This window comes from Manis pentadactyla, chromosome X (genome assembly GCF_030020395.1).
Source record: "Manis pentadactyla isolate mManPen7 chromosome X, mManPen7.hap1, whole genome shotgun sequence".
In the NCBI taxonomy this organism is placed as follows: domain Eukaryota; kingdom Metazoa; phylum Chordata; class Mammalia; order Pholidota; family Manidae; genus Manis; species Manis pentadactyla.
This window is the reverse complement of record NC_080038.1, coordinates 29,931,827-29,957,202: the sequence shown is the minus strand read 5'-3', so window position 1 is coordinate 29,957,202 and position 25,376 is coordinate 29,931,827. Positions and strand designations below refer to the sequence as shown.

General features: G+C 36.6%; 1 protein-coding gene across 1 annotated transcript in view; it reads right to left on the bottom strand.

Moving 5' to 3' along the window:
- CFAP47 (cilia and flagella associated protein 47) overlaps positions 1 to 25,376 on the bottom strand; it is a 510,608-nt gene that overhangs the window by 421,333 nt on the left and 63,899 nt on the right. Inside the window, exons 16-21 of the mRNA XM_057495502.1 lie at positions 25,047 to 25,177; positions 22,283 to 22,405; positions 20,902 to 21,033; positions 18,090 to 18,167; positions 15,112 to 15,256; positions 10,703 to 10,797 (exon numbers count right to left, since the gene is read on the bottom strand). Coding sequence (XP_057351485.1) covers positions 10,703 to 10,797; positions 15,112 to 15,256; positions 18,090 to 18,167; positions 20,902 to 21,033; positions 22,283 to 22,405; positions 25,047 to 25,177 — 704 coding nt within the window. The remainder of the gene's footprint in view (positions 1 to 10,702; positions 10,798 to 15,111; positions 15,257 to 18,089; positions 18,168 to 20,901; positions 21,034 to 22,282; positions 22,406 to 25,046; positions 25,178 to 25,376) is intronic.

The window sequence follows — 25,376 nt, the reverse complement described above, 5'->3', positions numbered from 1 at the left end:
CAGTAAATTCACAAATATGTGGAAATTAAGCAACATATCCTAAATAACCAATGAGTCAAAGAAAAACTTACATAAGAAATTGCAAAACACTTTGATGAATGGAAATGATACAACATACCAAAACTTTTGGGATACAGGCAAAGGATTACTTAAGGGGAACATATAGCTGTAAAACCTATACAGAAAAAAAGAAGAAAGACCTTAAAGCAATACCCTAACCTTCTACCTCAAAAAAACAAGGGGAAAAAAAAGGAACAGTAAAGAGACTTACAAAAATGGCATTTGATTGCAACTTCATGAAATTGAAGATTTGAATGCTAACAACGTGGAGAAAAGTTAAAAAACCTAAAAAATGCATATGAAAATTTTATGTCCATAGGCTAAAGGAATATGTACTATTCTTCATCATGTCTGGACTCCCAACATGGTATCATAAAAGCCCAGTGGGTCAGGTGGCTAAGGACATAACACTGTATTGTCTAAGTTCTATAGCTCACCAGAAGCTAGCCTTGGCCAATCATTTAGACCACTGTGCATCAGCATACCATTGGAGAATAGAGGGAAAAAAACAAAGGTTTCAATGCTTGTCTTATGGGATTCATGTGGAAATAAAGTGATGTTCAATAGGAGGGCCCTTTATAAACTCTAAATGCTATATAATTATAAATTAAAGGATTGTTACTAAAATTTTTTTAAAGAATTAGAAAATTCAAATAGATCTATAACAAACAGGTAGATTGAATTAGCATTATTTTAAATGACAAAGAAATTACCAGGATAAGATGACTTCAATGGTGAAATGTGTCACTAGTTTAAAGAATTAATATAACCCTTCACAAATTTTTTTCAAAAATATAAGAGAGAGGGGCAGAGCCAACATGGCGCGTGAGTAGGACAGTGGGAATCTCCTCCCAAAAACATATATACTTTTGAAAATACAACAAACACAACTAGCCCTAAAAGAGAGACCAGAAGACGCAGGACAGTGGCCAGACTGCAGCTACACCAGCGAGAACCCAGCGCCTGGTGAAAGGGGTAAGATACAAGCCCCGGCCCGGCGGGACCCGAGCGCCCCTCCCCCCAGCTCCCAACGGGAGAAGAGTAGGCAGAGCGGGAGGGAGACGGAGCCCAGGACTGCCGAACACCCAGCACCAGCCATCCGGGCCAGAGCGCAGACACAGTACGTGCCCAGGGGGCCCTGGATACTGGGGGAACAGGGAGTAAGACCTCTGAGCGGGTGCCGAAGCTGATGCCCCTGTGACAAAGAAAAGCGGAGACTTTTTGAAAGTCTTAAAGGGACAGGGACTTAACAGCTTGACGGAAACAACCCAGGTCACAGTACAGCAGCTGGAAATTACAGGTAAAACCGGGTGCACTAACTCCCTGGGCAACAGCTCTGAGACCCCTCACGGAGGCAAACAGTCAAGCAGCCCCCCCATCCATTACCCCACCGGGCGCTGTGAAAGCAGAGAAGCAGCCTGAGACAAATTCCGCCCACAGAAAGGGAAATTTCTCCCTTCCGGCCAGGCAAGACACAAAGACCCACTCTACACGCAATTACCCAACACAAGCCACTAGGGGTCGCAGTTGTCCCAGTAAAGAAAGGCCAGGAGCAAGTGAAAATTTTGGCCCTCCCAGCTGACAGTCTATAGCACCTGTCAACATGAAAAGGCAAAAAAATATGATCCAGACAAGACTAACCCAGACAGCTTCGGCATCTGCTACATCTTCCCCTGAGAAGGAATCTGGGGAGATAGATTTAGCCAGTCTTCCTGAAAAAGAATTCAAAACAAAAGTCATAACCATGCTGATGGACTTGCAGAGAAATATGCAAGAACTAAGGAAGGAGAATTCAGAAATAAAACAAGCTCTGGAAGGACTTCAAAACAGAATGGACGAGATGCAAGAGACCATTAATGGACTAGAAAACAGAGAACTGGAACGCAGAGAAGCTGATGCAGAGAGAGATAAAAGGATCTCCAGGAATGAAAGAATTTTAAGAGAGCTGAGTGATCAATAGAAAAGGAATAATATAAGAATCATAGGCATCCCAGAAGAAGTAGAGAGAGAAAAGGGGATAGAAAATGTCTTTGAAGAAATAATTGCTGAAAATTTCCCCAAACTAGGGGAAGAAATGGCCTCTCAGACCACAGAGGTACACAGAACTCCCATAACAAGGGATCCAAGGAGGGCAACACCAAGACACATAATAATTAAAATGGCAAAGATCATAGACAAGGACAAAGTATTACAGGCAGCCAGAGAGAAAAAAAAGGTTACCTACAAAGGAAAACCCATCAGGCTATCATCAGACTTCTCAACAGAAACCCTACAGGCCAGAAGAGAATGGCATGATATACTTAATGCAATGAAACAGAAGGGCCTCGAACCAAGACTACTGTATCCAGCACGAATATCATTTAAATATGAAGGAGGGATTAAACAATTCCCAGACAAGCAAAAGTTGAGGGAATTTGCCTCCCACAAACCACCTCGACAGGGCATCCTACAGGGACTGCTCTAGATGGGAGCACTCCTAAAAAGAGCACACAACAAAACACCCAACATATGAAGAAGGGAGGAGGAGGAATAAGAAGGGAGAGAAATAAAGAATCATCAGACTGTGTTTATAATAGCTCAACAAGCGAGTTAAGTTAGACAGTAAGATAGTAAAGAAGCTAACCCTAAACCTTTGGTAACCACAAACATAAAGCCTGCAATGGCAATAAATTCATACCTTTCAATAATCAGCCTAAATGTAAATGGACTGAATGCACCAATCAAAAGACACAGAGTAATAGAATGGATAAAAAAGCAAGATCCATCCATATGCTGCTTACAAGAGACTCACCTCAAACCCAAAGACGCGCACATACTGAAAGTCAAGGGATGGAAAAAGATATTTCAAGCAAACAACAGAGAGAAGAAAGCAGGTGTTGCAATTCTGGTATCAGACAAAACAGACTTCAAAATAAAGAAAGTAACAAAAGACAAAGAAGGACATTACATAATGATAAAGGGCTTAGTCCATCAAGAGGATATGACCATTATAAATATATATGCACCCAATACAGGAGCACCAACATACCTGAAACAAATATTAATAGAACTAAAGGAGGAAATAGAATGCAATGCATTCATTCTAGGAGACTTCAACACACCACTCACTCCAAAGGACAGATCCACCAGACAGAAAATAAGTAAGGACACAGAGGCACTGAACAACACACTAGAACAGATGGACCTAATAGACATCTACAGAACTCTACATCCAAAAGCAACAAGATACACATTCTTCTCAAGTGCACATGGAACATTCTCCAGAATAGACCACATACTAGGACACAAAAAGAGCCTCAGTAAATTCCAAAAGATTGAAACCCGACCAACCATCTTTTCAGACAACAAAAGCATTAAACTAGAAATAAACTGTTCAAAGAAAGCAAAAAGGCTCACAAACACATGGAGGCTAAACAACACGCTACTAAATAATCAATGGATCAATGACCAAATCAAAATGGAGATCCAGCAATATATGGAAACAAATGACAACAACAACACTAAGCCCCAACTTCTGTGGGACACAGCAAAAGCAGTCTTAAGAGGAAAGTATATAGCAATCCAAGCATATTTAAAAAAGGAAGAGCAATCCCAAATGAACGGTCTAATGTCACAACTATCGAAATTGGAAAAAGAAGAACAAATGAGGCCTAAGGTCAGCAGAAGGAGGGACATAATAAAGATCAGAGAAGAAATAAATAAAATTGAGAAGAATAAAACAATAGCAAAAATCAATGAAACCAAGAGCTGGTTCTTTGAGAAAATAAACAATATAGATAAGCCTCTAGCCAGACTTATTAAGAGGCAAAGAGAGTCAACACAAATCAACAGTATCAGAAATGAGAAAGGAAAAATCACGACGGACCCCACAGAAATACAAAGAATTATTAGAGACTACTATGAAAACCTATATGCTAACAAGCTGGGAAAACTAGGAGAAATGGACAACTTCCTAGAAAAATACAACCTTCCAAGACTGACCCAAAAAGAAACAGAAAATCTAAACAGACCAATTACCAGCAATGAAATTGAAGCGGTAATCAAAAAACTACCAAAGAACAAAACCCCCGGGCCAGATGGATTTACCTCGGAATTTTATCAGACATACAGGGAAGACATAATACCCATTCTCCTTAAAGTTTTCCAAGAAATAGAAGAGGAGGGGATACTCCCAAACTCATTCTATGAAGCTAACATCACCCTAATACCAAAACCAGGCAAAGACACCACTAAAAAAGAAAACTACAGACCAATATCCCTGATGAACGTAGACGCAAAAACACTCAACAAAATTTTAGCACACCGAATTCAAAAATACATCAAAACCATCGTACACCATGACCAAGTGGGATTCATCCCAGGGATGCAAGGATGGCACAACATTCGAAAGTCCATCAATATCATCCACCACATCAACAAAAAGAAAGACAAAAACCACATGATCATCTCCATAGATGCTGAAAAAGCATGTGACAAAGTTCAACATCCATTCATGATAAAAACTCTCAGCAAAATGGGAATAGAGGGCAAGTACCTCAACATAATAAAGGCCATCTATGAAAAACCCACAGCCAACATTATATTGAATAGCGAGAAGCTGAAAGCATTTCCGCTGAGATCGGGAACTAGACAGGGATGCCCACTTTCCCCACTGTTATTTAACATAGTACTGGAGGTCCTAGCCACGGCAATCAGACCAAACAAAAAAATACAAGGAATCCAGATTGGCAAAGAAGAAGTTAAACTGTCACTATTTGCAGATGACATGATACTGTACATAAAAAACCCTAAAGACTCCACAGAACTACTAGAACTGATATCGGAATACAGCAAAGTTGCAGGATACAAAATCAACACACAGAAATCTGTGGCTTTCCTATATACCAACAATGAACCAACAGAAAGAGAAATCAGGAAAACAACTCCATTCACAATTGCATCAAAAAAAATAAAATACCTAAGAATAAACCTAACCAAAGAAGTGAAAGACTTATATTCTGAAAACTACAAGTCACTCTTAAAAGAAATTAAAGGGGACACTAACAGATGGAAACGCATCCCATGCTCATGGCTAGGAAGAATTAATATCGTCAAAATGGCCATCCTGCCCAAAGCAATATACAGATTTGATGCAATCCCTATGAAACTACCAGCAACATTCTTCAATGAACTGGAACAAATAATTCAAAAATTCATATGGAACCACCAAAGACCCCGAATAGCCAAAGCAATCCTGAGAAAGAAGAATAAAGTAGGGGGGATCTCACTCCCCAACTTCAAGCTCTATTATAAAGCCATAGTAATCAAGACAATTTGGTACTGGCACAAGAACAGAGCCACAGACCAATGGAACAGACTAGACAATCCAGACATTAACCCAGACATATATGGTCAATTAATATTTGATAAAGGAGCCATGGACATACAATGGCGAAATGACAGTCTCTTCAACAGATGGTGCTGGCAAAACTGGACAGCTACATGTAGGAGAATGAAACTGGACCATTGTCTAACCCCATATACAAAAGTAAACTCAAAATGGATCAAAGACCTGAATGTAAGTCATGAAACCATTAAACTCTTGGAAGAAAACATAGGCACAAACCTCTTAGACATAAACATGAGTGACCTCTTCTTGAACATATCTCCCCGGGCAAGGAAAACAACAGCAAAAATGAACAAGTGGGACTATATTAAGCTGAAAAGCTTCTGTACAGCAAAAGACACCATCAATAGAACAAAAAGGAACCCTACAGTACGGGAGAATATCTTTGAAAATGACACATCCGATAAAGGCTTGACGTCCAGAATATATAAAGAGCTCACACGCCTCAACAAACAAAAAACAAATAAGCCAATTAAAATATGGGCAAAGGAACTGAACAGATGGTTCTCCAAAAAAGAAATACAGATGGCCAACAGACACATGAAAAGATGCTCCACATCACTAATTATCAGAGAAATGCAAATTAAAACTACAATGAGGTATCACCTCACACCAGTAAGGATGGCTGCCATCCAAAAGACAAACAACAACAAATGTTGGCGAGGCTGTGGAGAAAGGGGAACCCTCCTACACTGCTGGTGGGAATGTAAACTTGTTCAACCATTGTGGAAAGCAGTATGGAGGTACATCAAAATGCTCAAAACAGACATACCATTTGACCCAGGAATTGCACTCCTAGGAATTTACCCTAAGAACGCAGCAATCAAGTATGAGAAAGACCAATGTACCCCTATGTTTATCGCAGCACTATTTACAATAGCCAAGAATTGGAAGCAACCTAAATGTCCATTGATAGATGAATGGATAAAGAAGATGTGGTACATATACACAATGGAATACTACTCAGCCATAAGAAAAGGGAAAATCCAACCATTTGCAGCAACATGGATGGAGCTGGAGGGTATTATGCTCAGTGAAACAAGCCAAGCAGAGAAAGAGAAATACCAAATGATTTCACTCATCTGTGGAATATAAGAACAAAGGAAAAACTGAAGGAACAAAACAGCAACAGAATCACAGAACTCAAGAATGGACTAACAGGTACCAAAGGGAAAGGGACTGGGGAGGATGGGTGGGTAGGGAGGGATAAGGGGGGGCAGAAAAAGAGGGGTATTAAGATTATCATCCATAGCGGGGTGGGAGAAAGGGGAGGGCTGTACAACACAGAGAAGACAAGTAGTGATTCTACAACAGTTTGCTACGCTGATGGACAGTGACTGTAAAGGAGTATATAGGGGGGACCTGGTATAGGGGAGAGCCTAGTAAACAAAGTATTCATCATGTAAGTGTAGATTAATGATTAAAAAAAAAAAGCAGTTCCTATGTGGTGACCTCTAATGAGTTCTACACAATGATATAAAGGGCATATAAAAGTGTAGGCAAAGGGTCTGTTTGTGTTTATACAGAGGATCAAAGCCTAATTTGGCTACCCCGAAAATGAACTAAGATATGATATGAAAAAGAACTTCCAACATCAGCACTCTCGGGAAGACTCATGACAGAAGATGATCAGCAAAAAAAAAAAAAAAAAAACTCCAACAAAGATCCACGCACTGTCACAGGTGTAGATGCACTCATCCCACCAGTTCCTGGACTTGCCATGGGAATGAGGAAGGAGATATCTAAGCTGGCCTGTGCATACAGTAAAACAAAAATTGGACTGGATCTATACTGTTGGAACTCAACCAAGAATTAGGAGAAGTGCAAATTGTAGCACTCCAAAATCTTACAACCACAGACTATTTATCGTTAAAAGAACATACGGGACATGAACAGTCCCCAGGAATGGGTTGTTCTAGTTTATCTGAATTCTCTCAGACTGTTTAAGTTCAGTCGGACAATATCCACCATATCATAGATAAGTTTTCACAAATGCCTAAGGTGCCTAACTGGTTTTCTTGGTTTCACTGGAGATGGCTGGTAATTACAGGTATGCTTTGGTTAGGTAACTATACTCCTATTATGTTAATGTGTGTGCACAATTTAATTAGTAGTTTAAAACCCATCCATGCTAAAGTTACTCTACAAGAAGATATGTCAAAGAAATAATCAATCTTCCCAGGTTTTCTTCTGCCTGCTACTTCTATAGCTTTTCTTCTTCCTACCTAATCACAACCTTTAAATAGAACTCGTGCCACATGTCGAATTTACCGAGTATCATAATTCTTCCAAGTGGTAAAGACACCTCAAGACAAATGCTGGGCATAGAAGCCACAGGGCATAAATATGCAAAGAAGTAAAAAGCTAACCTTTTCAAACAATAAGGCTTCTCTCTCACTTACCAACTTAATATTTCCCTGTATGGCCCCGGAAGATGACTGGTTAGCCAGAGACGGGTAAGATTCCTCAAGGGAGGAACAACCTAAGACAGGCACAGTCACAGGGGGCCATCTGGTGAGAAAATGGGGAGCAGCAGAGGTGAGGCTTAGAACCTCCCCCCTCATGTTCTGAGAGAAATCTTCTGCATACATGGATGTTTATTGCCCTCGTCTAGCTCGGATTACCACATAGTCTACAGGCACACACCTGATCATCTACATTTGCTCTCTTACAACACTAAACTCTGTTTTCTACCTTTATCTCGTATCTACCTACCACTTCAGCATTTTACTAAAAATAATAATAATAGAGAAATGTGGTATCCACATATAAATCAAGTTTAAAAATCGAATGAATAGTCATATTTGAACTGACTGTGTATAGTTCATAATGCATGAACAAAACTGAAAGCTTCTGTGATGACTGCCCTTGCACTGTTCACCATGTAACTTATTCACTATGTAAGAATTTGTACTCCATGTAATAATTTGTTCGTTATGCATCAGAAGATTGGAGACTGACGAAAATTAGGCTTGGGGTGGATTAATGATTGTGCATTGAGTATTGACCCCCCTATACAGAAATTTATTGTGGTTAACAACTATTTGATCAATAAATATGAGAGATGCCCTCACAAAATATATATATATATATACATATATATATATATTTAAACACACTTCCAATTGTAAAATAAATAAGTAACCGGGATGTAATGTATAGCATAAGGAATATAGTCAAAATATTGTAACAACTTGGTATGGTGATACCTGGTACCTAGAATTATCATGTATATAAATGTTGAATCACTGTGTTGTACACCTGAAACTAATGTAATGCAATACTGTTGTCAACTACCCTTCAATAAAAAAAATATATATATATATATATATAAGAGAACACTTGTCAATTCATTCTAAAGAGCCAATATTACTGATTCCAAAAGCAGACAAAGACAGCTAAAGGGAGGAAAACTGCATATCAAGATTCCTTATGAATATAGATGCAAAACCCCTTGAGACAATATGAAGAAACTGAATCCAGCAATATATAAAACAGATTATACTCCATACAAAATGGGATTTATCCCAGGCAGGAATATAAGGTTGACTTAACATACAAATATCAATGTGCCATATTAAGAAAGGGCAAAATCATGTGATCATCAAAATGAATGCCAAAAAATTTTGAGAAAATCCAACATTCCTTCATGATCAAAATACTCAACAAAGTAGGAATAGAAGAGAACTTCCTTAACCTGATAAAAGGAATCTACAACAAAAGATCATTGTTAATATCATATTTAAAGGTAGAAGGTAGATGCTTTCCTACTAAGATCAGGAACAAGATAAAGATGTTTGCCATTTGTTGCCACTCCCATTCAACATTGCAATGGAATTTCTGAAAATCAGGAACTACAAAAAGTAAATCCATCCAGATTGGGAAGGAAGAAGTAAAAATTTCTGTTTGCAGATGGCATGTCCTTGTATATAGAAAATTCTAAAGAATATACTGTCAAACTGTCAGAACTAATGAATAAGCTCAACATGGTTGCAGAATATTCAGTGTTTACAATCTTGTTTTTCTATACACCTGATGTGAAAGATTTGAAAATGAAATTAAGAAGATAATACTATGCACAATAACATCTGAAGTAATTATTTAGAAATAAAGTTACTAAAGAAATGGGAAATTTGTATACTGAAAACTACAACGCATTGTTGAAAGAAATTAAAGGAGACCTAAATAAATGGAAAGACATCCTATGTTCACGGATTAGAAGACTTAATATTGTTAAAATGGCACTACTCCCCAAATTCTTCATAATCCTTATCAAATTTCCAGCTGGATATTTTGTGATAAGTGACAAGGTGATCTTAAAATTCATTTGGAAGTGCACAGGACACAAATTAGCCAAAAGGAGAGCAGTATTGGCAGACTCATGTTTTCCAAATTCAAAAATTAATACAAAGCTATAGTAATAGAGACATTGTGTTACTGTGAAAAGGATAGACATACAGGTCACTATCATTCTACAGATCTCAGAAATGAACGTGCTTTTTATTTCATTTATTTATTTACTGCATGTTAATTCATTCATTGAATATAGATTGCTGTGTACCAAAATATATACTGCTACAAATATAACGTTAAACTTTATGTCATACTGTTTTCCTCCTTTCAATAGTAATACAGTTGATGACATACAGCTATTGACTAGATTATTTTTAAATTCTCATCTATTCTGGATTAAAATTTGTGTTAAAGTATTACTAGAAAGATATTTCCCAACAAGAGCTTAAACCATTGTATTGCTTCATAGATAATTAGGATGAAGATAAGCCAAGCAAATAATTTTACCCTCTTTTGGAAATTCTAAATAATGTAATATGGTAAGAAAAAGAGGTAAAAATTATAATTATTAAAATGGAAGAGACAAGCAAAACAATTGCAATCTATTACAGTATTCCGTGATAATCTAAATGTAAAATATTACAGTACTTTAGATTTGAAAAACTAAAAGAAATTGAAGGATAATTAAAAATAATTAAAGTTTAAAGTGGATAGTTTTATATCTCAGTGATGTTATGTATTTTCAAAATGTAAGAGCAGAGAAATACATAAAACCCAAACATTTACACTGCATAAAAGATCAATTATTTTACTGAATTAAAGGGTATACTCAGGCATGCTCAAAAGTTAGAAAAAGACTCACTATAAAAAGAGCTTCGGTGATCCTCACTGTTAGCTTCTGAGTGAGGATTATCTTAACTCTACTACTCTCCAGCAAAATGAACAATAGAAAGCAAAACTTACTTCTTTGGGAGAAAATGCTATGCCACACTGCAGAGATGTATTTTCCTCTAATTCCAAAGAATTTATTTTGGGAAATGCCGGGCCCATGAATTCCCCTGTAAGACAGGTGAAATGACATATCAGAAAAGCCAGATGCATACTTTTTATGCCATTGTTAAATGTGAAAATGAAACTTTGAGAAGTTTCATCAACATGTTCATAACAACCAAAGAGCAGTTGTGGAAATATCTGTGCAGGGCTGATATTAAGTGACATACCTAGATTCTGAGCAGCAAAACTGATATCCAAAAACAGAACAAATATACATTCAATCAGCAAAACACAGACAGTAAACATATTTTTAAAAATCTCCAAAGTTCAAGAAATATATTACAGTCATACTCAGATGAATGTGGAAAGGAATAAATGTCAAGGTCAAGTAACTGATGGAATCTTAAGTCCGAGAAAGTTGGGAAATCTCTTCTCCAATGAAAATGGAGAACCTCTGACCAAGGACAGGAGACCCTGACCTCCTCTGATGCCTCAGAGTCCACAAAGAAGATAAACACAATTTTATATGAGTAAAGTTGCCAACAAAATGGTATCAGTCCAGATACAGAAGAACTGGGTGGAGATACAGAAACAATTGTCAAATAATAATGCAAACGTCAGGGTCAAAAATTATAACCACTTAAATAAACTTCTAAAAGAAATTCCTGAAAGATCAAATGTTAGTTATAGCAGTACGTCTGCCCTCATCTAAATTCTAAAAATCCTTTTTTCTCATTAAAGATTTCTGGTTAATCCAAGGAATGACAATAACTTCAACTATCCCTGCCTGGACATGAACTTCAATAACTCATTCCACCCTCCTTCATGGTAATTTCACTCACCTTGGTGTATGATGTAAAAACCAATAAGAATAACAAAAACTTCATTAAATGTATATTAACACAAGCATTGCTTATGGTATGGGAAAAGATACATGTGTTACACAGCAAAGAATATCAACCTACAGTGGACATATACCTAGAACATAGAAAATTTAATAAAAATAAATGGATAAATAAATCAATATTCATAAACATTTTTGGAGTGTATATATATATAAACATATAGTTTGTGAAATGTAATAATGCAAGGAAACTTCAATAAATATTTCTTGAGTGCCTACAAAGTACACAGCACTAAACTGGACAACTCTAGTAGAGAACAAAAATTGTAAATGTTGTCTTTGACCTCATAGAGCTCACGGTGCAGTAGGGGAGATAAAAAGATTTACATAGCTCTTCTTGATACAAGGCATAAATGGTTAGTGCTATAATAAAATTTATACAACATCCTAAAAGGAGTAAATATTTAAAAAATAATAATTTCAACCAACGGAATGAGGATGGGTATGGGGTTAATGACTCACAGGATTCAGGAGGTTGACACTAATTTATAAAAGAGGGTGATCTCAGGCAGCAGGGACAAAAGAGAAAGAACCATTCCAAGAGAAGGGAAGCCATATGCCATTGGGAGGAAGTATAGAACACAATCTGGCCACAGCAGAGGGCTGTTGGAGCCCGCAGTGGGAGAGGTGACTGGCACAAGGTAGAGTCAGACCCAAAAGGAACTCAGCATTTGCTCTCCTAAGTCCTCTATCAAATAATCCTGCAATGGATTCTATAGCATCTTACTATGCTGATGGACAGTGACTATAATGGGGTATGTGGTGGGGACTTGATAATGGGGGGAATCTAGTAATCACAATGTTGCTCATGTAATTGTATATTAATGATACCAAAATGAAATAATAATAATAAATAATAATAAATAAGTAATATTAGGAATTAAAAATTTTAAAAATAGAATAATCCTGCAATGATCATGTGAAAAAAACAAGTCACACTTGTCACACAGGGCATTTATGTATTAACACACTTAAAATAATAAACGTTTTCAGGACATTTTAAGTATAAACTTTATTGTAAATTGTTAATAATTATTGACATCAACCATGTACCTCTCGGATTGTGTCAACAGCCTGTTGCTGTAAACCACTGCTACTGGTAATAGGAAATAGCAAAACTTTTTAAGCAGAGGAGCATTGTGATAATATCTTTGCTTCAAGGAGACTGTTCTCTGGAACAGGTGTGAGGAGAAAGGCGTGGCGGCAGGAAAAGCATTTGAGAAGAGGAGACAGTGGCCAGAAGGAAGGCTTGAACTAGGGCTAAGGCAGAACAGCAGGGAGGAACACCCCTCACTAAGTAGCTCTGCAGAATGACCAAGAAGAGTCTATGATCCATTGACTAAGGTGTGTGAAAGCATATGGGGGAGTCAGTGAGGGTAAAGTGTTAAAGAAACTAAAGTTTCAACATCCAGAAAAAAAGAATATAGACTTCATATGTATTTCCAATGCCCTACTGTAATCATTCCCAGACTATTCCACAGTTTTTTCAAACACAGCATGCTCCCGAAACCTCATCCTCCTCCCACACTACATCAGCTGAATTAATTGTACCTCCAGTCACCTGCTTCTTTCTTCAAGTCAAAAAGCAGAAGTGATTTGAGACTTCCTTCTCTCCTCTAATACCCATGTTCCCCCACCCCCACCCCCATCCCTGTTACCAAGCCAGGGAGCTTCTAATTTCACAGCACCTTTGTACTCTCTTCCTTCCCATCCCCTGCATCACCACCGGGGTACAGGCTTTCCCCACTCCTTGCCTATATGACCATAACACCTAACCGATCTCTCTGTCTCTGCACCTGACCTTCCCACAAATACCTTTTCCCACAGCCCATTCTCAACTTTGCTCCAAAAGGAAAATTAGCACCGTGTGAGCCTAATCACACCATTGCCTGGATATACTTCCTTTAATGGTGTTGCCTTACTTCTAGAATAAAAATCCAGAAAAGACCCTTAGTTACCTGGGTCTCACTTGCCTCTCCAGTCCTGTCTTGCTCTGCTCTAGATATCCTGAACTACCTACCATAGTGACTCATTTCGAGGCCTTTCCTTGCATTCTTTCACATTATTCCCTTTTCTTCTGTATCTCCTTGTCATTCTGCAAGATTCAGATTAGGCATCAACTTCTCCAGTCAATCTTTCCTTATTAGATTCTCAGCTAGTTTTCCCTAATATATGCTCCTTTAGCACCATATACTCACTTGTCTTATAGCATCTGCCCTACTATATGGTAATAATCTGATTCTCTGCCCATCTCTGCTACAGCTGTAGATGGTCTTCATTCGTCACTTAGATCCAATAGCCAACTTTCTCTCATCTGCTTGAGACCTCTGTCCTGATCTCCACAGACCATTCAGCTAGGTCCCTTTGCTCTTCTGCCTCTGATATGGTTCAACCACAGAAAGACACAAGCAGGTTATCAGAGGGTAGGAAGTATTTCTGCTCTCATGTCCTCTCTACCTTGGCTACAGTTCTAGCAGTGGGTACATTCCCTTACAGCTATAAGTCTTACCAGGTGGCCCCTCTTTCATAGTTTCACCGGTCACAGGGCTCCAATATCTTGTCTCCTGCCTCAGCCTAGAGATGGTAGCGGCTTCCATCCCTTGTTGGTTTCTTTTAACTTGGCTCCCACTTCCATAGATAACTCCTTCATTACACTCTTCAAAGTTAAACCCTTCCTCTGAGTCATGTTTATTACCGAGACCCTGACTGATAAATTTACTGCTCACTTCTTGAGAACATGTGAGATGCTTCACCATCGTTATTAACTCAAAATTTTGTATCTAGCCTATAATTGGTGTTCAACAAATATTTACTGAGGAAGAAATGACTAAACCAATGGTTGACAAAGTTTTTATGTAAGGATCCAGACAGTATTTTAGGGTTTACAAGCCATATGTTTTCTATCACAACTGTTTAACTCTGTCATTAAAGTACGCAAGCAGCTATGAACAATTCACAAATGGATGTATCTACGTTCCACTAAAGCTTCAGTTGTAAAAACAGGCGTCAGTCCAGACTGGGCCTTACTTTGCCAAACCCTGAAGTAAACAAATGAAATACACTTATAAAAGCACGTATTTTTAAAACTTACTTTAACACAAAGATACCTAATACATAAGTAAACATTATAGAGAGCCCTCCAAAGATATTCACCTAAAATTCTTGGGCAATTAAAACTAGCAATTAATAATTTTATTTTATTTAGAGTATATACTTACACATGACATATTAAACTTACTATACAGTAAATCAACTAGTGAGCATGGTTATATGTAATGCATTACCAAAGTGTTCTGATGTTAATATTGATGAATTTCTATTAATAAAACAATGAGTTTTAGAATATAAGAAAAGCATACATTGAGTCATGTGAAATATTTTGGAATAATTGCCATTGACTTACAGTATTTAACATTGTAACTTAGAACAATTTAAGACTTGCTTTTACAGTATCAATATGGTATAAAATACACACCTGATTTACCTTTAAAATCCACTGAAAATTCTTCAAACTCTTCTAAATTGAAATCCACTCTTGCACGCGTTATACCTTTGTTTTTTATTAAAAATGGAATAACCTGAGTGGTGCCAATATATGTGCCACTGAAGTTAAATACATCCTAAAATTTAAAAAAAGAAATAATTATTATAGAGTAAGAGTTTATGAAAACAATGTAAATTAAAAATTATACTGTAAGAGAGAAACCTTAAAAGTCCTCATTACAGAAAAAAAAAATTTTAATGTTTGATAACAGATGTTAACTAGACCTATTATGGTGATCATTTTACAATATATGTAAATACTGAATCATTATGTCATACAACTGAAACTAATATTGTCATACATCTGAAACTAATATTGTTACACATCAGTTATGCCTCAATAAAAGAATTACACTGTTGTGTTTCTCAAGGACACTAATAATTACGTGCTCTATAAAAATTGGTCCTGTTTTCCTCCTCCCACCACGTCTTATATGTAATCACTTATCAAATCCCATTAATTCTGCCGCCTCCTTCCCCTCCCATTGTTGAAATTGTATGAAGTTAGTAACTCATTAGGTTTCATTTTGTTTCTTGATTTTGACTTCCTCCAATTCTCCTCTCCACAACTAGGGCACAATTAAACTAATTGAAAATCTGACCACATCATTTCCTGTCTTAAAATTTGATGATTCTCGTCCATCTACAGGACAATGACCAAGTCCATTAGCAGAGCTCCTGAAGTTCTCCAGGAGCTTCCCGTCTCACCTGGCTTCACTCTCATCCCCACACTTAAACTACTTCAGCAAGCTGTTTGACCTGTCATTTCCAACCAAGACCTGACACTTCACCATTCTATTTTTACCAAGGTGTCCCTTCTGCCAGGAAGGTCCTTCTCCAACTTATAACTGCCTAGTAAAATATTACAAATCCTTCAAATTCCAGTTAGATAAATCACAATTTATTTTACTGTTCTTGGGATTAGTTCTGTTCCTTATATTTACTTACATTACAAAATCACAAAGTCCATTTATTTGTTTACATATCTGTTTCCCCTAGTGGACATTAAGCCTGACTGATTTTTGTATCCCTAGCACTTATCTGACACCTAGCTTAAATGTACAAGTAATACTTACTGAATGTATCCTAACTTTAGCTTATATGCCCACATCACAAAACTCTGACAGCTTCCTCTTTCTGGAAGAATTACTATATATATCCTACAGTTCCATAGTAAAAGAATTAGGTATAACATTAAAAAGAGAAAGAAGCAATCAAGTCTTTCTTTTTATTAAGATTTCATTGATATACACTCTTATGAAGGTTTCACAAGAAAAACAATGTGGTTATTACATTCACCCTTATTATCAAGTCCCCCCCATGCCCCATTGCAGTAACTGTCCATCAGGTAGTAAGATGCCACAGAGTCCCTATTTGTTTTCTCTGAGCTATACTGTCTTCCCCGTGACCCCATACACACCATGTGCACCAATCATGATATCCCACAATCCCCTTCTTCCTCCCTCCCCACCCGCCTTCCCCCCCCCTCCCCTTTGGTAACTGCTAGTCCCTTTTTGGAGTCTGTGAGTCTGCTGCGATTTTGTTCCTTCAGTTAAGAAGCAGTCAAGTCTTAATGTTAAGAAAATTCTGACTGCAATAAGGTCAACTGGCCACAATTTGTTTCACTTAAAATGTTTTATTAACCCAATTACCCAGGTGAAAATTATAAAATCCAAAATGGGTAATAAAAGTTTGATGCTTTGTATATACAAAAGAAGTCAGTCACTAGTCTTAGCCCATTTTGGCCTTGCCCATATACTCATTTGGGTAAAATTTCCTAATTGTTACTAAGACACATATTCAATGCCATACAGTTATTAAATGTATTGCTGACAATATCTGGTGATGCTAGAATATTACTTTCATTTAAAGGTGGCTAGGCAGCTAAGTTCAATTCAACATACTTAGGAAATGTTGATATATATTAATGTAAAATCATATACTCAATTGTACCATAACAGGCAAAACATGCCACAAATGCCTTTAGGATGAGGACATAAAGTAGGAAAAGTTTCGATACTTGTCCAATATTGTCCAAGAAGAGACACCATAGCAATGGACAAAGCACTCTGGATACGAAAGGGTTTAATGTCCAAAATCACCATAGTCGTAGACAAGCTAGCTCAGTATCTGTCAGTCTATCTGGACTTACCATGCTTTCAACATCAAATAAAATAAAGGTTAGAAAATTATACCTTATAATTAAGCCAAACCCCAGAATTGTGGTGATGCCATTATACTGTACACAGTGTACTCTATGACTCAGTAACTCTACTTCTAGAGAAACTCTTGCATATGTACCTCAGAAGAGTGGTACATGAATGTTCACATCTGTAGTGTTTGTAATAACAGAAACACAGAAACAATTACATGAACAGAGTGAGTCTACCAATTATAGTAAGTCTACAGAATGAACTAATAACCAGCCAAGTAATGAAATACAGCTACACACAATGTAGATAAACGTTGGAATCACAATATCCAACTAAATGTAATTCACCAAAGGCTACAAACAGTAAGTCTTTGTTATAAAGCTTTAAAAATGAACAAACTAAACTAAATAATGAATGGTTAAGGAATTCACACATGTGTGGTAACCCAATTTAAAAAAGTAAAGGGATAATAATCACAAAATTTAGGAAAGTGGTTATCCCTTAAGAAGGGTAGAATCATAATGAAGCTTACAGATAATTTTAATGGTATTGGCACCGTATGATACTTAAATTCCGTGGGGAATTCTTAAACCTTCCTTTAATATTCTGCTTTATCACTTATATTTATATGTGAATTTTTATATGTCAAAGGACTACATAAAAAATATTTTTAAACATAAACGGGGTGACTAGAGGCATATACAAATAAAAACCACCACACTTACAAACTGATTACACAAATAGTTAACATACTCACCGGATTAATTTCGACATCAGCAATCTCAACAGATCCACCAATCCTAAGGTCTATGACATTTCCATGACGAATAGCAACCTTATTTAAGAGAAATATAAAACTTTGTAGAAACCACATCAAAATATATACTGCTTATGTATCACCTGGCATTGATGCAACATTTTAGAATTTAAATATTCAAAACATATTATGAATGTCACAAGATTTATTCTGGTGGTGGTCATCACATTTCATGTTATGCACAATTGTTTTTCCTAAGAGCAGTGAGTGCTCAACTCTTAAAAAACCTCCACTACACATGGGATCAGCTGGCAGTTTGTGAGTTTGACTGTAGACTTCTATCCATTTGACTAGAAATTGCTGCCACTCTCTGTATCTCTTGTGTATTTAACCTGATTGCAATGGATTATTCAAAATTAAAACAAATAGAAACTGAGTGCAAACATATTTCTTCCTACAGAGAGATACTAATATCCACAATGATCATAATAGTAAGAGTTACTAAAAAATTACCAAGTAAGTGGGCCAAGTAGAGTGCTAAATGCATTACCTCCTTTCTGATCCTCAGTATTCTGTGAGGTCACTACTGTTAATGCCCTAATTTTCAAGTGTGGAAAACTGAGGCTTAGAGAGGCCAAATGTTTTGTTTTTTTCTTGGCATCACAAAACCTGAAAGCAGCAAAATGAACCAAGGGCTGCCTGAACACTCAACTGCTTCCAAGCCAATCAAGATAGTGAAATAAGAATTCAGTTGTATAGTACAAAATAAGAACTGTAGTTATCTGAACATATGGTTGTCTAAGCAAAAGCTCAGAGGCACAAAAATAGCATTTGCTGAAAGCCCTACCTAAAAATAGGAAGCAGTCAGGTCTAGATTTCATTCTAAATATATATCTTACCACTTTTATTTATAGGTGGCCCCTTTTCAATCACCAAGCCTTAAGTATTCATCTCCTACATTTGACTACAGTTTGTCTAGATTCCTCCTACCTGAAAGAGAACACCATCTTCTCTGGCCTGGACCTCTTCACGAGACTAATAACTCTGCATTCAGTCTTACTGGCCCCCATTTAGTGCCCTATAACTAAAGTGAGCTCCAGAAAATACAAATCTGATTGTGAAATCCCCATGCTTAAAACTCCTACCTCTTAAGATGAAGCTTGGACTTCCTAACACTGTTGGTAAGGACCTGAATGACCTGAAACTTACGCAAGTCTCCAAACATATCTTTCCCCACGATCGTAGTGCATTCCATAATCCAGTCATGCTAAACTTTTATCATTCATGCGGTCTACAATCTAGTCATGCTAAACTTTAAGTTTCTCATATCTTCCTTGCAGCTATCTCTCTCCCCCATGCCTGAACATATTCAATTTGTGCTTTCTTAAATTATCTTCCATCCCCTCTCCCTCCATGCCACTACCATCTCTTTCAACTGGCTGATTCTTAACTTCAGTTGTTTTTCAGATATATTTTCCCCAGGAAACTGTCCTTGATCCTTTTATCTGGGTTGCTAACCTCTCCTGTGTACTCCCTTAGCCTGCCAGATTTCTCCAACAATGTACTTTCTACACTATATTTTAATTTTCTTTTGTTTGTATCCCCAACCAGATTGTAAGCTCTTTGAGATCAAGGACCCTGGTTATCTTGTTCAATCTTGCATCCCTAGAATGTACAACAGAGACTAACACAGAATGTGCACCCAGTAAATATGTGTTGAATGGATGAATAAATGAATCTCATTATATTATAATGTTAAAAAAAAGGTAAGCTTTGTAAGAACAGCATAATCTTCTAAATACAGTGGAAATTAATCTTTTAGTAAAATCTATACTTTAGTGGCCATATTTCTTTTCCAGATTATGTAAAAAAGTCTGCCCAAATCTCAGATCATATACCGCAATATATAATATAAAAGCACCTCTCAATACATATTTTGTCATAAAAGTAACAAAAAATTATGAGGTTATTTATTTGGGGGCCAGGCAAGTCAGTGTTTATCACATTCAGCTATGTATTATTTAAAAGTTGTTATGGGAAATTGAAAGATAAATTGGGGATGCATATAAAGTTCCTCATTCTGATCTGATAACAGTGTACATAGTATTTTTAATGTAAGTAGATGGCACACAGTTGATCAGACTGATGACCAAGAGTATTCCATTCCTTAAGTTTATAATAAATGAACTTTAGCAGAAACTAGTCTTACATGTTTTATTTATTATTTTATGAACACTTAAAAAACTCCCTTAAATCAAGGTAGTATCTTTTCATTTACATAATTCCCAAAACATAAAATAGTAAAACACTTTGTGTGTGCTATAAAATATACATGTTAACATCATATATAATTTGCCTACAATTCAGTCATTGAAACTATTTAGAATTAGCACTCCAAAACGGATTAATTTTTCCTAAGGTATCTAATTAATGCCTATGAAAGAAGCCATACTTTGCTCTATGATTAGCGAGGCCTTGTCCTGAAATATTTTCCACAAATCCTCTTGCCACCTTCTGCTAACCATTTCTGCAATAGATTATATAGGTAAGGTTGCTTATTTTATAGATCTCTAAAAATTTATCTCTTTAAAACTAACTCAAGTGCTACAAAAATAACAAATTTGAGAAGTTATTCATTAATATCATAATCTTAGAACCCATTCCCATTAGAAATCATTAAAAGGAGTTTTCTAAGATAACCAGGTACACAAGATTTTATGGCATTATACCTACTATTATAAACATCTTAAACAACCAGACAAATCCAGACAGGCATATACAAGGTGCAAATATATATAATGTATAAACATACCTCAGCTCTTGTATCAAAGTTTTCTGCCACAGTTGGTGTACAGGAGATGTTGAGAAGAGTTAGCCCCCCCACTGGAATTATTCCATGTGATGGAACAATATTAATGGTAGACAAAAGACTCTGGTCACAAACCTAGAATGGAAGATTTGCAGAAATGCGACATTATCCTTTAAAGTTATTGTTCCAAAGCTTTTATAGGAAACCTTCCAGACTATTACCTAGACAGAAGACCCCTGGGCACAGGGCATGAAATGACTTTGTAATCAATTTTCAAACACCAGACGCACAAACTGTTTGAACTTCAACAAAGATTTTCACCCTTAATCCAGAAAACAGAACTTTCAATAATGGCATGTTCCAATTCAAATAGAATGATGACGTTTATTTTCTGGTGTGTTTTCAACACTTTGTCAAACTTACAAAGATGAGATATATCCGTTAGAGAAGGTGCCAAAATTCTAGACACTACTTTCACAGTTTGCCTCTTCTCTGATACTAAAAACTGAAGCAAAGTTAGTGAAGAGGCAAGACGATGAAGCAGCCTCCTCTTCTTTACTACTTCCTTGATGGCCTAATGTCTAAGATACCATTAGGACCATCAGAGAAGTCACAAGTAACTTACCAAAGGATTTATGGTGTGGTTTTTCAGAAGCCAATTTAGGCCTATCCACCATGCTTTAAGCCAGAATAATTTAAAGAGAAATCAGTTAAGGTATTTGTGGGGATGAGGGAACAAGTAGACTTCAGAACTAATTCTAAAGCAACGGAGTAGAAAAGGGTATCTGCACCGATTTGTTTGGGCAGGAGACATGCAAATACAAAGCTTGACTGAAGGATCTCGGACACTAACCTCTACTGTCACTTCTGGGAGATCTTCATATATTTTTCAGTAAAAACTTCTATCACCAATTTAAACACCCCCCGCCCCACAATTTAAATTAGGAACAACAACTATAAACAGAGTATCCTTAAAAGAGTCTTAATCTAGGTCCCAGTTGTTACCTTAACAGTCCTGATGACAGAGTGAAAATGCGGAAAAAAGAAAAGCATGTAATTAAATATGGAGTGTGACAACAACAACGCATATTTAAAAAATTTTTTAAGTCATCTATCTTTTTTAAATAAAATAACAGAGAGAAAGAAGAAAAAGGAGTAGGAAGAGAAGAAAGGGAGAGACTAAGGAAAGAAGAGAGAAACGATTTTTGTGAGGAATTAAAAGGAAAGCATATATGAAATGTACTCAGAAAAACCTCATATAAAATATATAAATATTAGCATTAGTAAATTTATAAAGACTAAATTATTAACCATAGTATTCATGGCAAAACATTAATTCAAATTATATGATCTGATCCAAGTAGATTCTAAGGTGCTACATTACCTTGAAATACGCATGGTTTTGTCCAACATTGCGAAGAATGGCTTTCCTCCAAGTTGTCAAACCTTGAGGGCTATTACTGAAGATTATCCTTGGCTGCAAACACATGACCTTGGTGTGACCAACCTAATAATTAGAGGCGGAAAAGGACAATGCAATAGAAAAAACAGTACATTTTTTTCATCCCCTACCAGATAACTCAAATTTTCTTACCTTCAGGGAAATTTCTACAATATGAAGTGTTAACAGATTTTATATGCTTAACAGAAAGGGAAATAGGATGGAATATTTAAAATGTACACCTAAACTGATGAAGACAGGGAAGTAAGACAACTCTATGCAGGAAGCAAATCCAGGAATGCGAATCATGTAGATTAATCACTGAAGATTTTAGAGCTCATCTCCCCAACCACGTGCTATGCAAAAGGAAATTGTTCAAGGGTCACCTAAGTATGGGAGATAATGTGCCACATGAGATTGTCCAGGCACGTTTCTACCAGAGGTCCTTTCATAGTGCTTAATACTGACAATGTGTGTGTTGCTTCTCCGAGAAGGAGGAGGTAGTTCACTGTGATTCACAGAATGACTTAGGCTCAGGACTCCTCCGCAGCCCACGCACATCACTTCACGGAACTACATCCTCCAACACTTTTTTGAAATGTTGATATTCTCCACCTCTCCAGTTTCACAGGGAAACAAACAGTAGCCAAAGGGAACTAGAACCCATGTTATGCAACTCCTCATTCAGTGCTCTTTAGACCAGACCCTATTGTCTGTATCTATGATAAATTATTTTATTGTCTTAGGAGATTTCCATATATTCTAATAATTATTTGAAGAACATGATTCAGGTAACTGGAGCAATAAATTTTCAGACAAAGCTAACAGAAGAGGAAATAGCCAGGTAAGTCCTTCATAAATTAATGAAAACCTTAAATGAAAATTTTAATTAATCACTTCATGCTCCTCCATCTTTATTTTTCTTAAGGGTAACACTTTACAGCCCATTTAACTTTAAGGGCTTCAAAAATTTACCAAAAAATGACCTAACTCATTATTCTGATATCTCAGAATTTTGTCCTCAACCAAACCTAGTGGTATAGGGAAGCAGACAGCAAGTTTTATCAGGAGGTAACAGCAAAAGCTGTGGAGGCAAATAGATCTAGATATAAATTTCATCTAGGACATTTCCTTCATGTGTGAACTTGTTATTAGTTAAGTAACCACTCTAACCTTCCATTTCCTCACCCATCAATTGGGTTATTAGCACATGCCTTACAGAGCTGTTGTAAGGATTAAATTAGATTATACATGAATGGCAGTTGGCATCGTGCCTGACACACAGTAATCACTCAATAAATAAGTCTAAATTGCTAAATTTCTCATCTTTCACCTGTTAGAAAAAATACACATGGGGTGAATTTGTGGGCAAATTTATATTAGCAAATGTGTCAAGCAGTTCTGTAAATAGCAGTCAAAGAACTGTTTACACATGTTCAGCAAAAGACATTTGTAAGACTATTAACAGAAGCGCTATTATATTAGCTAAAAATCTGAAATCATCCAAATCCCTATCAGCTGCGTAATGGAAAAACAATGTTGTAGTCACACAGTATTATTCAGGAATGAGAATAAAAGGTCTGTCACCACAGGCATCAGAATACATGAATCCCACAAACCTAATGATGAACAAAAGAAGCCAGACATAAAAGAGAATGTATGGTTTGATTCAATTTATAAGTATAAAGCTCAAAACCAAAATTAATCTGTGCTCTTAGAAGTAAGGATAGTGATTACCCTGGGAAGGACACACAGTGACTGGAAATGGGGATTGGTAGTGGAGGTGCTTCTGTGATGCTCGTCGTGTCCTGTTTCTTGATCTGGTTAATGTGGGTGTGAGTTACAAAGGTGTTATGAGTCTCTAAAGATTAACTGAGTGACACATAATTTATAATATGTGCACCTTTCTGCATGTATACTATACTTCAGAACAAAGTTTTAAGAAGAAGAAGAAGTAATTTAAACATAGTGAAAGCAGTAGAGCCCAGCTTATTTCAAACCTGGAGCAGAGGGAAGACCCTACTGATTTCTGACTGTCATTTGCCATCATTAAAGTAGATGAATCTCATCCCTTAAGGTGACAAGCTCCTTCATAGCTGAAATATGTAAGAGCATGATCATGGCTCAGAGACAGAGATGGGATTTAATAAAACAACATTTGACTTGTCTTAAATTACTAAGAACACTGGGAGGGAAATTTGGTACACAAGTAAAGTGGATTCTTGCTGATTAAGAGACATGAAGTTAAGGTCGTTGCAGCTCTACCACAGAAAGTTAGAATTACATATTACAGCTTTAATTACATGATCCAGTTCATACTGAATTATTAATTATTACTAGAACACTAACAATACAGTGCAGTATTGCAAAAATATAGTTTTCTCTATTTTTCTTCGGTGTCTACTAATGAAATAATTTAATTTCAAGTGGCTCCCATGGTATTATATATTTATATAGGCTCTAATAACAATCTGCTATTGTTGGCACAAAGTCTTGGATTTCTGAGTTAATTATAGATAACAAAACATTGTTTAGCAAAGTCTTCATTTACCACAGAGAAGTAGTGCCAAGAAGATGCTAAGACAATTTAGTTAACAAAGTATTGCACACAAAATCAGTTTCACTAACAAGTATATTTATCCCCAAGTATACCCAACCAGTTTAGAACCCTCAAAAAGGAAAAGTCATATTCAAGGTAAATCATTACATGTGCAACACATTTTAGTGTCAGCGTGTTTCCTTCCTTGATGTGAAGAATAAATTCTCCCTCTTCTGGAGAAATGAAACTTGGCTGCCATGTTATTTCACAATCCAATGAGGAGTATGGTTCAACCGTACCTACAGAGGATTTAGAGAGAATAAGGTATTTATAACAGTTTAATTATATTAATTTTTATACCCAAATAGAAGCTGGCATACAAATATATAACTGTGGTGTGTGGAGAAGACTGATGGGCAGTAACTATGGCAAAGCAGATTCGGTGCTGTACATTAAGACTCTGTGTGCTAAGAGTGGAGAGCAACACCAGGATTACAG